We start from the raw sequence: 15,713 nt of genomic DNA, 5'->3' as shown, positions 1-15,713 counted from the left end.
TTTTTTTTTTTAATTATTGTCTTGCTGGGAATTTCATTGATAAATCAAGCTTTAATTTAAACACTGAAATTATCACATAACATGGGTCACGGGGCATGGGATAACTCTGGGATATGCAGACAAAGAATTTCACTGTGTTTTAATGTACATCTGACACGTATACAGCACCTTCACCTGTACATTTCCCCAAAGATGATAATGCCAGATAAATCAGTTCCTACATCAGTAAAACAATACACAGCTCCATAAATGACCATTATTTTTGTTCTTCATCACCATTGCCTTTGTTATTAGCAGACATACCACTGATCTCTGAATTTTTTGGTTTCAGTTTGATTCCATCAGTCCCTAAAACTCTTCATGTCTCAGACCTTCAACTACTAGACTACTAGAAACTGTATGAAATTAAAATGTAATGATGTGGATTGTGATTAAAAAGTCGATGCATTAAAATGTGTAAATGCATTTATTAACAGAATGATGCTGATGATGATGCTTCAAAATAAATTTACTGTTAAATCTTTATGACATCTAATGTAATATTTTTAGTCTGTAACACCATCTACTACTACAGCTACATTAATTTGGATTTTTTTATTGTTACTTGCTTGAAGTTTAAGGTTTAAAATTAAGCCATGATAAACGTTTATATTTATATAATTTCATATATATTCAATTAATAAGTTTCCCTCCAGTCATCAATCCTTTTATTGAAATAAAGCCACTGGAATCTTCAGGTTTTTATATATATTAATATAGATGGTCCATAATCAAATGAATTATCATTGCTTTCAATGTTTTGTGTATATTTTTTTCTTTCTTTCTTTCACCCTCTCCTCTCTGGATTGTCAAACTCAGTTTGGTTGTAAAACATCTGACCTGGCAACCCTTTTCCAAGATAAGTAATCACACCACACGTAAATACACGAAATTGAGAAAGAAAATCTCCACACCTGGCTGCTTACTTATGATCCCGCCTCCCTTCTTTCCAATTGGTTCAAATTTACAGTCAGTTCTTCTATTGGCTAATAAACCGGATCCAGTATTGGAGGCGGTCGTTTACGGAATACGGGTTGGAAAGATAGCCATACTAAACGTGTATTGTATTGCGCATGCCTATTGCGTGCTCCATCGAAGAACGCGACGAAGAAATGATCGGCGCGCTGGTTTGTGTCGCCGCCATGTGGCCAAAATAAGAACTATGTTAATTTAAGAAATCTGCATAAATTTAAAAGAAAACGCAAACAAAATAAAAAAACGGACGTTTCATGCCAATTATTTATTATTATTATTATTATTATTATTATTATTATTATTATTATTACTATAACACAATAACAATAACTAATAATTATTATTATATATAATAATATTAATAATTATTATTATAATTATTATAAATGACATTTACCATTTACCGTAATTGTGCACTTTAATTAAAACCGGATCCAGTATAGAAGCAGACATTTTTGGAATGCGTGTTGCGAAAAAAGTCCTAATAAACGTGTCTTTGTGTCGCCGCCATGTGGCCAAAATAAGAACTTGTCCGTATTTGAATTTATATATAAAATAAGAACTATTATTAATTACAAATAATAATAACAATATTATTGTTATTATTATTATTATTATTATTATTATTATTATATAGATTTCACTTGTCCGTTTATATATATATATATATATATATATATATATATATATATATATATATATATATATATATTTATTTATTTATTGTGGTTATTATTATATAGATTTAACTTGTCCGTTTTGTGGCGACCCCTAACGGGAGAAGCCGAAAGAAAGTTTTTAAGTCAAGTCAAGTCAAGTCAAGTTTATTTGTATAGCGCTTTTCACAACAGACATTGTCTCAAAGCAGCTTTACACAAATCAACAGTGATGGTGAATGGTGTGCATTTGTCCCTGATGAGCAAGCCGTGACTGTGGCAAGGAAAAACTCCTTAGATGTTATGAGGAAGAAACCTTGAGAGGAACCAGACTCAAAAGGGGAACCCATCCTCATCTGGGTGACATCAAGAGTTTGATCATAAATCTTTCAACAATACAGAACACTGGAGAGTGAGAACTAACATGATTACTGGAGTATAAGATTATAAGTAATGTTCTTTCTGCAGTCTTAAACAGTCTATATGGTTAGTAGCTCCGAGTTTTATAAGCTCAGCATTTGTGATCACCACAGATCCAGCATCAGCTTCTCCATGCCAGAGCCTTTAAACACTCCAGGAGGTCCAATGTCAAAACTCACACATGTAGCGGGATCCAAATGGCACTGGTACGTCTCTAGATGGTTCAGGATGTTTGTGAGTTCGGCATCTACTTCTTTAAAGGTCCGTAATCATCACGAGGTGGGAGGTGACTGAGCTGGAGCAACCTCAGGATGCCTCGGGATGGGGAGAGAAAGAGAAGCAGTGGAGAGGAATTAGCGTAGCTGCTGTTCATGATATTAACAGCACAAGTTGATAATGTGCATGTGATCAGATGTTCTGGAGCACAAGGTTATGATGTGATGTGTGTTATGTGTAGGCTTTGCTAAAAGATACGTTTTAATCTACACTTAAATTGGGTGAGTGTGTCTGAGCCCCGAACACCGTCAGGAAGACTATTCCAGAGTTTAGGAGCTAAATGTGAAAATGCTCTACCACCTTTAGTGGACTTTGCTATTCTAGGAACTACTAGAAGCCCAGAGTTTTGAGATCTCAGGAGCGTGGCGGATTGTAGCGTGTTAAAAGACTGGATAGATACATGGGAGCCAAACCATTTAGTGCTTTATAAGTGAGTAGTAGTAGTTTGTAGTCTATTCGAAACTTAACAGGAAGCCAATGTAGGGACGATAAGATCGGGGTTATGTGATCATATTTTTTTGACCTTGTAAGAACTCTGGCTGCTGCATTCTGGACTAACTGAAGCTTGTTTATTAATGAAGCAGGACATCCACCTAGTAACGCATTACAGTAGTCTATTCTGGAGGTCATAAACGCATGGACGAGCTTCTCTGCATTGGATATAGACAACATATTTCTTAGCTTAGAAATATTTCTAAGGTGAAAGAAGGCTGTTTTTGTAACCTGATTGATGTGATTTTTGAAAGACAAGTCGCTGTCTAAAATAACACCCAGGTCTTTTACCGTTGAACTAGTGGTTACAGAACATCCGTCTAAATGCAGGTTGAGATGCTGGAGCATCTGTATACCAGTTTTGGGCCGATGAGCAAAATCTCAGTCTTATCAGAATTTAAAAGTAGAAAGTTATGGGTCACCCAATCTCTTAGTTCCTTAACACACTCAGTCATCCGGGTTAATTGAGCTGTATCGCCTGGTTTAGATGAAATATATAGCTGAGTATCATCAGCATAACAATGGAAGCTAATTCCATGCCTTCTAATAATATTTCCTAACGGAAGCATGTATATTGTGAAGAGCAGGGTCCTAGAACTGAACCTTGCGGCACGCCATAATTTACTTGCATTAGCCTGGATAGCTCTCCATTCAAATCTACGAAATGGTAACGATCGGACAGGTAGGATTTAAACCAGTTTTAAAATACATGTATATTTTAAAATATATATATATATATATATATATATATATATATATATATATATATATATATATATATATATATATATATATATATATATATATATATATATATATATATATATATATATATATATATATATATATATATATATATATATATATATATATATATATATATATATATATATATATATATATATATATATATATAAATAAGAACTAAAATCAAAATAAAACCAAAATAAGAACTATTATTAATTACGAATAATAATAACATTATATATATATATATATATATATATATATATATATATATATATATAATGTTATTATTATTCGTAATTAATAATAGTTCTTATTTTGGCCACATGGCGGCGACACAAACCAGCGCGCCGATAATTTCTTCGTCGAGTACTCGCAACACGCATGCGCAATACATTTCGCGTATTCCGAAAATCAGTCAATCAATCAATCAATCAATCTATCTATCTATCTATCTATCTATCTATCTATCTATCTATCTATCTATCTATCTATCTATCTATCTATCTATCTATCTATAAAATATACAACAACAATAATAATACAGTAACAACAATAATATACTTTCTTTCGGCTTCTCCCGTTAGGGGTCGCCACAGCGGATCCTCCGCACGTTTTGATTTGGCACATGTTTTACGCTGGATGCCCTTCCTAACGCAACCCTCCCCAAGTTAGCTGGGCTTGGGACCGGCACTGAGAGTGGCTGGGGATGGTTCCCTGACCGGGAATCGAACCCAGGTTGCAGTGGTGAGAGCGCTGCATCTTAACCACTAGACCACCACCAATAATAATAACAATAATAGTAGTAGTAGTAGTAGTAGTAGTAGTAGTAGTAGTAGTAGTAGTAGTAGTAGTAGTAGTAGTAGTAGTAGTAGTAGTAGTAGTAGTAGTAGTAGTAGTAGTAGTAGTAGTAGTAGTAGTAGTAGTAGTAAAAAGTATTGGATGCCAGGTTGAGAGAAAAGGTGACCATCTGTGAGCAACAATATGGTTTCATGCTGAGGAAGAGCACCACAGATGCATTGCTTTGAGAAGGTAATGGAGAAGTATAAAGAAGTTCAAAAGGAGTTGCATTGTGCGTTTCTGGATTTAGAGAAAGCGTTGTGATGTCTGCGGGTGATATTGTGATTTGTGGCAAGAATAGGGAGCAGGTTGAGAAGATCCTGGAGAGGTGGAGGTATGTGCTGGAGAGAGAGGGGGTGGGTGGGGGGGTGAATGTCAGTAGCAGTAAGAGAGGTTGTAGGGAGAATGGAGAGTTTGGTTGGAAAAAGTCACTGTTCATGGAGGTCAAATATCTGACCCTAAAGAAGAGCCCTACAGGGGATTGATGATGAATGACTTATATAGTGTGTTTGTGCACACACACACTTGTGTGACTGAGTTCATGTGCATACAGTAATCAGGTGAGTCTAAATGTGAGGGTAGCTTGGGATTTGTAATTCATGTTAGCCAAGTTATAAGGCCAAGATGCATTATGGGAACTGAAGTTTAACCCACTTTCTGGCATAAACATGACGTTTTAGCCCTACCATGTAATTAAACATGTTTTACATGTAAAAGTAAAATCCACTCAGTGAAAACCGAACACCTTTGAAAATCAGGAAAAAAAAGAGAAAACAGGTATTTCAGACGCAAGACGAGTACTTAAAGCTAATTAATAAATATAATTAAGAATCATACATGTATCTGAGACAGTTTGGGATGCAATCCGAAAGTAATAAAATGAGTCTAAAATAACACTTTGCCTCACATGATTTATGCCAGGATACGTATTTTTCAGTTAGGTCTTGTTCGAACAGTTTCTTCAAGTGGTAAAGTTGCCCTAAACCCTCTCATGGCTGTTAAACCACAAGATGAGAAGCAGAAACTGCTGCACACAAGCTCTCAGACCGGCCCAGGTGCTTCCTGTTTTAATGAACTTCCAGATTTAAGGCAAAGCCGTAGTCGCCTGACAGTTTAATGGGCATGTGAAGAAGCTGTAGAGGTAGAAATGATCATGTATTAGGGTTAGCGTGTATAATATAAAAAGATGAATCGCTTATAAAGACAATGAATCAAACAAAATCTTTCAACCAATCAGATCAGAGAAATCACCAGCTCTGATCTTCATCCGAAAAAGACTGGATGGCTCTGTTAATTTTTCCAGAATCTGAACAGAGTTGATTCAGTTTACCTTCTTTCTATCCACACAAGTTTGTTCTAATAAGTTATGCAATGCATGCAATATATATCTAGAGTCCTGGCATGTTTTGGGGAACTTCCTGACTGTTACCATAGAGCTAACAAACTGTATAAAAACAAATAACTCTCGAAATCAATTGCACTACGCAAGATCACACACTTACGACAGTGTGACCACCATCAACATCAGCGTCGTAGCTCAGATAAACAGAAGAATGTTTTCTCTGAACTCTTTTACTAAGAATGATTGAATCATTAATTTATGCACTCATGTCATGCCTTGTGTTGTGCTCATGTTGCACATTCGGGTCTTTAATTTAATATAAAAAAAAATTATAAGCATAAAAAATTGTATATTTTCATGAATTTCAGGATTTTCAGGTAATAATCTGTGCATCCCACCTTTGCTTTAATCTTTTCTGCTTGCTTTAGAACTTTGTGGACTGGTGCCAAATGGAGCTGCCTCCAGATAAATGCGGGGAAAAATGAAAGAACTGGTGGTGGATTTCCGTAGGCACAAACAAACTTTATCACCAGTAAACATTCAGGGAAAGGACATTGTGAGAGTGGACTCTTACAAACACCTGGGTGTTCACCTAAACAACAAACTGGACTGGACAGACAACACTGAGGCAATTTATAAGAAAGGGCAGAGCAGACTCTTTCTGCTGAGGAGACTACGGTCTTTTGGAGTGCAAGGAGAGCTACTGAAGACCTTTTTTGACTATGTGGTGGCCTCAGCCATATTCTATGGTATGGTCTGCTGGGGCAGCAGCTTTCTCCTGCAGACAGGAAGAGACTAGAAAAGCTGATCAGGAAGGCCAGCTCAGTCCTGGGGATTCCCCTGGACACTGTACAGGAGGTGGAAGAAAGGAGGATGGTAGCAAAACTATCATCAATGCTGCAGAACGACTCTCACCCCCTCTATGTAACTGTTACATCGCTAAACAGCTCCTCCAGTGACAGACTGATACATCCTAAGTGTCTGAAGGAGCGTTACAGAAGGTCTTTTCTCCCTGCTGCTATTAGACTTTACAACCAAAGCTGTTCCCAGTAAAACCAGTCACAAAAATACAACACTGTTATTACTTTTTAGCTGTGCAATAACATTACCTGTGTGCAATATTACATGAATCATGTGCAATATTATGTGCAATATTACCCGCAATTACGTGCAATACCACCTTGAAATATTACCTGAAATGCGTACTTTTTTCTCCCCTATTTGTATTTATACATTATACTGTGTATATACTTTTATTATAGTACGTGTATATTCTTTTTTATATATTTGCATTTATTTCCCCACTGTGGGACGAATAAAGGTTTATCTTATCTTATCTTATCTTATCTTATCTTATCTTATCTTATCTTATCTTAATCCTAACTGCCACCAACTGCTGCTACACAGAAGTGTATATGTTTACAAGTACCCTCTTTATTGACAATTACAATTTTTTTTGCACATTGTACTGTATAACATATACAGAATGTAAACTGGTCGGTGCTATTTTGTGGATCTGTCCTGCACTGTCGGTTGTATTGCACTGTTTGCACTAGGTTGCACACTTTGCACTCTATGTGACTTTGACAACTTTTAGTGCTTTGCTCAATGTTGTGTTATGTTGCTCTATGTTGCCTGTGTCATCTTTATATAGTTGAAATGACAATAAAAACTTCTTGACTTGAGGAGACCAGAGTGTCATCTGAACATGTGCTCTAACAGAGAGATAAGACTCAGTGGATCAGTCCTGAAGTATCTCCACATTTGATGCCGGGGTTGTACCGAGAGGATCGAGTCTCACATTAAAATATCAAACCTAACTGGAATGTTTAAAACAAGTGACTGTTAATATTAGTTAACGTGAATAGGAACTATTTCTTCCTACGCTGGTCTCTGTTCACCATACAAACCGGTCTTTGTTTGTATTGCATCTTTAAGTCAGTCATATGTCTCAGGATTACTGTGTCGAAGTAAAGGAATGACAAATCAAAGCAGAAACATGTCAAGGAGAAAAGTGTCAGCATTCTTTTGTACCTCCAGAAACAAATCTATAACGGGGAAGGAATGTAGAAACATGTTTTGACAGTTAGAATGTGGTTTATGTGGCAGATTATATTTAGTTAAACATTTGTTTGTTCACAAATGTTTTAAAATTAATAATAAATTATGAATAAAAAAATAAAAAAACCCAGCCCATGCTTGTTCACTAACTATTAATCCTGATGGCTTTCAATAATTCTTGTATTCAGTACTGGTATCGGTATCAAACACTGGTTCTAGGGTACTTGGTATTTGATGGGAAAAAAATTGGTAATTCCCACATTTTAGAAACCTGCTATGAACACGAGTGCCAACTGAATATAACAGTACTATAATATGCAGTCTGGTTGTGCATACGCCGATGCGGCAGACTTTATAAAATTATTGTTTTGAATTGTTTCGGTGTTGTGCGAGACAGGATGTCTACAATCTGAAGCATCTGTAAAGAGGCTCACCAGACGTTTTTAATGCAGCGTTCTGTAAATCAAACTGCCCGAGCTTCCGTTTCCGATACCCACAAACTACACAAACACATCTACCCAGACAGAAGAAAGAGAAGAGTTCTATTGCTCTTTCTGTAGTATTCAGGCGACAAACTCAGAGAAAATGGTTTTTTCAATGAACAGCAATACACAGCAGAGTGACTGGCAAAGACAAGATGATTCTCCAAACACCACAGATGAAGGACAGTTGTATTGTTACAATTACAGTGCGCAGTTTATGTCGCTGAGTCTGCTGCCGTCTGTGATTATTATACTCCTGCTGTCGTTTGTTGAACGCAGACAGAATATACGTGACTGTGAGAGGAGAATGCCGTGTCTGACAGGACGATTCGGTTGCGTAGTACCTCTGGACTTCATGGGGAAGATGAAGAACCGCTGGTCTTACGGTTTTGCCTTTGGTGCTGTCATGCCGTATGTGATCAACCTGATAATTAACAGCACCTTGAATCCGAACGTGCCGTCTTATATCAAAGTGTTGGTGGCTCTGATCACTGCATTGATAGTGAGTATCACCTGCATGCCGTTATTCATCTGTCTCTCCACACCACACCGGCAGCTCGGTGGAGTTCTGGGGCTGATCTATTCACTCTCCTGGCTGATTGCACTGTTGTGGATTTGTTTCTCATGTTACACAGTTGCACCTGATGATGATTATGAGAAGCTTGTGTTGTGGTACGTGTGGTTGTGTCAACTCCCACAGATACTGTGCTTGGGATTCCTGGTGTGTCGCTTTGGCTCTTTCATAATGCAGAACCGGCTGAGGAATCTCAAGAAGCAGGACGAAGTAAAGGAGAATGAGTACAAGCATGTTCAGTGTTTACTGAGACGGCCTTCTGAAGTGTCCATGCAAAAGAACTGGTTTCAGAGAAAAGTATACGAATGGGATCCGTATTTTAAATTCCCAAACAGAATCATCGCCACTGTTGTTCTCTCCATCTACGGACTGTTTGTGATTATAATATCAGAGCAGATGTTTTCTTGGTGGTTGACAATACAGGTATATAAGTTTTGGAAATTTTTTCAAATGTACCTGCCTGAATCAGTCTTTATCACACACCTGAACTACATCACATACACCTGGTATATCTCAGCAGCTTGTGCCATGCTTTCATCTGTCCTTCACGTCAGCCAGGTGTTGTTTAATTACAGAAAGCACATAAAATCCCTGCGAGTTGGAGAAAAACAATTCTTGCCAAAGAAGTACAAGCTGAACCCTTCTCAAGGAGTGATGGGGCTTTTGAAATATCCTAGCTATCAGATTGCCTACTGCATGTGGGGTTATCTGATTATTCACATGCCGATGTTTGTGACAGGCCTGGTGCTCGTGTATCTGGTTGTATCACCTATCCGGGAACACGGCTTTCTCCACTGGCTGAATCTGACTGCTACGAGTCTGTTGAATTTTTTCCTCTTGCTGGCTCTAATGGGGTTGCAGCGCATGTTGGGACATTTATTTTTCTTGCAAGACAAAACCACAGAGAAGGATAAAGACAAGCCACTAGCACTCAACAACAGAAAGGCCTTCCACATGTTTAACTACTTCTTCTTCTTCTTCAACATGATCTCCGGCATAATGAGTTGCATGTTGCGAATATTAAAAAGTGCTGCCGTGGGTCTGATGTTAGTGTCACGCATCGAGCGAACCATAATGCCAGAGGGCTTCGAAAATATGGACTTGTGTTTCAGTATGTGGGTGGGAATGATCATGGCGGATCATTATCATACTAATCCCGTTTTGGTGTGTTTTTGTCACTTACTGCTCAAACATATGGTGAGTCTCAGATACAGATCAAACTCTTTCACAAACTCAGAGTCGCAAGTGAAGGACCGGGTTTACATTCGTTGGCATCTGGCGTACACCCTCCTGAGGAACCCAAAACTCATCCTGCTCAGGAAGAAACACAAGCAAGTGAATGACAGAGAGAGAGAACTGGCCTTCGCCTGGGCCATTTCAAATAAGGCTTAAAAACAACAGCATCAACACTGAAAAACTCTGGAACACCTTGCAACAATATTTAGCTGTATTTGTTTTTTCAAGTAAATGATTTTTATTGAAAAAAGTATTAAACAAAAAAACCCTAAATTTTCACAATATTATGTTCACAATATTGACTTGCTAGTAGCAGAGTAGCAGTACATTTCAGGTAGCTTATTCAGAACGGTTATTTTTTTCTCAATTCTTTTTTAATATTTTTTTCTCAATAAATGTAAGTCTACATGTTTTAATGGACAAAGAAACATTCTGTGTTAACAATATTTTTTGTTTGTATGCAGGTATTTTTACTGTACAAATAAAAGTTATATTTTTTTCAGAGTAAAAGACATTTTGTTTCTAGTTTACATTTCATTTCACAGCAAGTCACTGGAATAAAAAGTGTTGGGTAACCACAGCTTTAAAACTCAGGCAAAATCTTTTTTTGTACCAATGATTTGCTTCAGGTGGAATATGGAAATAGAAACAGGGCAGAAACATGACCATTTCTTTTTGATTTTTACTCCCCGTGACTGTCCTTGTTTTTTTCCAAATTCTAACTTCTCTACATCTGTCTCCATAAACACTAACATTACATTAATCTAAACCCCATATTGTTATTTCATATGAGTTAAATTAATACAAACAACTAAGACTACTTATCTTATCTTATCTTGTAATTATTTGGAAAATATTCATCACAAATATAATTTGCACTACCTTACTTTTACATACCCTGCACAAATTGTACAGTCTGTGTCTTTATTACTTTATTATTTTAATTTCCTAGTTTTTTTTCTAGTTTTTATATTTTTATAGCAACAGCACACCATGACGAATTCTAAAGGTGATTCTGATTCTGATAAAGGTCACAACAGACTGTAACTTATAATATTAATCACTGAATCCGTATTTACAAATTCATCATACTATATAAGATGACAAGTGGTATACACAAACTGACGAAAGAGAATTATTTCTTATACAGCTTAAAAGTGAGTGTGGATATTAAAAGCCTGCCCTGTCTGGTGCATTGTCAATTTTAATAAGATATATATTAGAACTTGAGTACATGAGAACTGTAGATAATAGAATGAAGGTATACTTAGAATTGTCTATATTGTAGCGCGATTAGTAATAACCGCCAATCAGGCATAACGTTATGACCACCTGCGTGAAATTGTGTTGTTGCTGCCAAAAAAGTGCTGACCCTCAAGCATTAACAGCATTAACTTCTTTAGCAATGTGAGCTACAGAAGCTCGTCTGTTGGATCGGATCACACGGGCCTGCCTTTGCTCCACACATTGGCCACCTGTGACCTTGTTGCCGGTTCACCACTGTTCCTAACTTGGATCAACTTTGATGGATACTGACCACTGCAGATGTGGAACACTCCACAAGAGCTGCAGTTTTGGAGATACTCTGGCCCTAGACGTGTAATGTGTGTAATCAGTTTTATTCACTACGCTGTTCATAATGTTATGCCTGGTCAGTGTATTTGATCCATATTCTATCATCTTTGTATATACTTGAGAGAATTTTTTTCTCTCTATTCTCTCTATATGTGCATAAATATGTCTTATAAATAGAGTATATAGTATAAACATACTGTAAAAGGGCTATAAAATACTGTAAATACAACTGTAAATGTTCTTGGCAGTTGAAATTGTTTTATTGTACATTAATATTCTTATGATTGTTATATGATTATACATGACATAATGCTTTATTTAGGTCACAGTGTTTTGTTTCGGTTGTTATGGTGACTGAGTTGCATGGCAATTACTACTGTTCAAGTGTGTTTTTACACAGTGCAGCTTGTGGTATGGAAAAAAGCCCACAGTTTTGAGGTTGCGTTACATGCGTCAGTGCTCTAAACCTACTTTCTGCAGCTAGAAAATGAAACTGATAAATGTGTGTAAACACTTCATTACAGAAGCACCATCCTGCAAGCTAAATTTAAGAGTGAATTACATGATTTTATTGTTGAATTTGTTTGCATACCTGACCAATGGAACTGGTGTAAACGGCACTAAACTAGATCTCTGGAACAAAGTAAGGTCCACCCACAATGTGTGCCCACCTTCTGGAACCTTGCTAGGTCACAGGAAGCCTAACCGATTGGTGTTGCCATTTTTGGTCTTCTGACAGATGTTGCACTGCTTGATATACTCCCAGATGACCCTACTATAAGAACTATAACAGGGTTTTGAGTTCTCCCAGATGTGCAGTCGATGGGTTGAAACGGAAGTGGTGTAGAAAGCTTGGTATTAGTGTGGTAGGTACTTTGAACTGGTATTTCTGCTTGCCATCTTTCTGCTCATCTGTACAGCATCTCCTGATGGAGTTTAAATACAATACATTGCATGGTAGTTGCTGGCTTGATAGACTCATTCTGAGCTGCAGCAATTCACCATCTGCCCACTGGGCTTTTGCAATTTCATCCATTGAAATGGGTGTTGGCTTTGGAGCAGGGTGTCAGGCCATCAGGAAGAGGTTCTGCTGCACCCAGGTCTTTATTGCTCCACCACTTTCACCTTAATTCTTAAATTCTGTGAAGCTGCTTTGAGACAATGTCCATTGTGAAAACTGCTATGGAAATGAACTTGACTTGACTTTATTGCTGATACCACAGGTATGCACAGCTCCTAATGGTGTAAAACAAATATTACCCCCAATTAGTTTGCTGTCCATTGACTAAAGGATGGATGAACATATCTTTGTCCAGCAGATTGTTACCTGCACCCTTTGCCCGTTCTCCACTTCGGTCATATAGAATATTGAAGATTGTTCTCCTGGCACCATCTTTCCAGGTTTTTAATCTCCTGTAGGTTGGCCATCTCATCGTTGTTGGAGATCAGGCCCACCACAACAGGGTCATCAGCAAACTTGATGATGGAAGTGGCCATCCAAAGATTGCATAAGGGTCAAGGCCGGAAAACCATACTGGATGCCCGTGATCTTCGGGTCCTTAGACGGCACTGCATCACATACAGGAATGCTACTGTAATGGAAATCACAACATGGGCTTAGGAATACTTGCAAAAAAAAACAATCCACCGTGGCATTCGCCGCTGCTGGCTAAAAATCTGTAGGTCAAAAAAGAAGCCATATCTAAACATGATCCAGAAGCGCATGCATTTTCTCTGGGCCAAGGCTCATTTAAAACGGACTGTGGCAAAGTGAAAAATTGTTCTGTGGTCAGACAAATCAAAATTTGAAGTTCTTTTTGGAAAACTGGGATTCCATGTCATCCGGACTAAAGAGGATAAGGACAACCGAAGTTGTTATCAGCGCTCAGTTCAGAAGTCTGCATCTCTGATGGTATGGGGTTGAATGAGTGCATGTGGCATGGGCAGCTTACACATCTGGAAAAGCACCATCAATATATATCCAAGTTATGGTATATCCAAGTTCTAAAACAACATATGCTCCCATCCAGACGTCCTCTTTTTCAGAGACGACCTTGCATTTTCCAACCTGACAATGCCAGACCACATACTGCATTAATTACAACATCATGGCTGCTTAGAAGAAGGATCCAATTACTAAAATGGCCAGCCTGCAGTCCAGATCTTTCACCTATAGGAAACATTTGGCGCATCATAAAGAGGAAGATGCGACAAAGAAGACCTAAGACAGTTGAGCATCTAGAAGCCTGTATTAGACAAGAATGGGACAACATTCCTATTTCTAAACTTTAGCAACTTGTCTCCTCAGTCCCCAGACGTTTGCAGACTGTTATAAAAAAGAAGAGGGGATAGCCCTAGCCCAACTTTTTTGAGACGTGTTGATGCCATGAAATTTAAAATCAACTTATTTTTCCCTTTAAAATTATACATTTTCTCACTTTAAACATTTGATATGTCATCTATGTTGTAGTCTGAATAAAATATTAAAATTTGAAACTTCCACATCATTGCATTCTGTTTTTATTCACAATTTGTTCAGTGTCCCAACATTTTTGGAATCGGCTTTGTATATTATTTATTAAATAATTCTCAATACCTCATCAGAGTGTGTGGGTGCTTGTGTAAACAATCTTTGTGCATGTATACAAAACTTTATCTGGATCGCCTTCACCCAAACAATCCTATATATAGTATTCTTTCAAACTCCTGGTAGAAACAATAACTCTTTCCAGTTGTGTCTTTTCTGTATTTAAAGGAGCAGCAGCGATCCGAAAACGTGTAAAGACACGTGCACTGCCCTCAGCATCTCTGAACCAGCTTATATAATCTGGGGGATCAACTACACCACACATGATAACTCAAAGTAATGCGGAAGTCCCAGAATACTGTAAGTAGCATTCGAATACGATGGCTGTGGTAGGGATGCAAGACCAGTAAACAACTCATGGCAACCCATGAGTAATAAAGAGACTAATATGGTATTATACCAATACAGTTTAATGTGTACACCACAGTACTACAACAGCACAACTGATAATATTTTTACTTGAGCTGCAAGGGAAATCAAAGATTTATATTAATGAGAATTTTTATAATAATTCTCAGGGTCGTGTGGGGTGGGATATTGTGTAGTGTTTCTAGTGTGTAAGTTTTCAGCAAGGAGATTTTCTTAATTGGAAGGAATCTCCGGTGTTAGTGCTTTGTAACAATCAAAGGCAGAGCTGCGTTTTTGACAGAGGAAAGTCTTGAGGGAAGAGGAGTGGATTTTTACTTTCTTAATATGGTATATAATAGATGAATGTTTGACTCTAATAGATATTTATAATAAAATAACAAGATGTACATTTAAATTTTTTATTTCCTCAGGAGGAGCACCATGTGGGAAGCCTTGTCTTGTTATAAATGAGTATTACTGAACAGAAAAGGACAGGGAGAGAAAAGATACTCTCAGAGCTTAAGGAGCAGATAAAAAATGAGGTTAATGATCATTTTACTGACAAATAAAAACGATTTTATAACATGTTCACTTTTGCAATTTTTGCTGCTCTAAAAATTCATGAAAACATTTTGGAGTCATCTATAAATCTCTAGCTGTTGAGATATATATATATATATATATATATATATATATATATATATATATATATATATATATATATAGAGAGAGAGAGAGAGAGAGAGAGAGAGAGAGAGAGAGAGAGAGAGAGAGAGAGAGAGAGAGAGAGAGAGAGATTTTAAGCAATCAATGTATCTATCTTTAGAGTTTCCGCATGTATCTATATATGTATCTGTAAATGTATTTAATACCTAACCAATCAATTTATTTAAAAATAAAAATACAAGTCAATAAAAAATATATAAAATACAATAAAAATTTTAAAGAATATTTCCATCTTGTTATGAAATGTTTTAAAAAATGTGCAACATGACACACTTTATCTTAATTATTTTAGGTGTATTGAGCCTATTTTTCCCTTGTGCCATAGCAGATCTGAAAT

General features: G+C 37.0%; 1 protein-coding gene across 2 annotated transcripts; it reads left to right on the top strand.

Annotated features, from left to right (window-relative positions):
- The first annotated feature begins 8,364 nt into the window (after positions 1–8,364).
- LOC124376185 (stimulated by retinoic acid gene 6 protein-like) lies at positions 8,365–10,817 on the top strand. Of its 2 annotated transcripts, XM_046835159.1 has the most exons (2): positions 8,365–8,832; positions 9,031–10,817. In XM_046835159.1, exons 1-2 carry the CDS (start codon positions 8,434–8,436, stop codon positions 10,294–10,296), a joined length of 1,665 nt encoding a protein of 554 aa, XP_046691115.1. In that variant the 5' UTR covers positions 8,365–8,433; the 3' UTR covers positions 10,297–10,817. The 2 variants fall into 2 exon arrangements, with proteins under 2 accessions (XP_046691115.1, XP_046691114.1); XM_046835158.1 differs by having other exon boundaries at positions 8,365–10,817.
- The last annotated feature ends 4,896 nt before the right edge of the window (positions 10,818–15,713 follow it).

The sequence above is a fragment of the Silurus meridionalis genome, chromosome 22 (genome assembly GCF_014805685.1).
Source record: "Silurus meridionalis isolate SWU-2019-XX chromosome 22, ASM1480568v1, whole genome shotgun sequence".
Taxonomy (NCBI): Eukaryota; Metazoa; Chordata; class Actinopteri; order Siluriformes; family Siluridae; genus Silurus; species Silurus meridionalis.
This window is presented reverse-complemented; position numbering and strand designations above follow the sequence as displayed.

Excerpts from the sequence above, each read along its gene's own strand:
- LOC124376185 (XM_046835158.1), top strand. The coding sequence starts at position 8,434 with ATGGTTTTTTCAATGAACAGCAATACACAGCAGAGTGACTGGCAAAGA.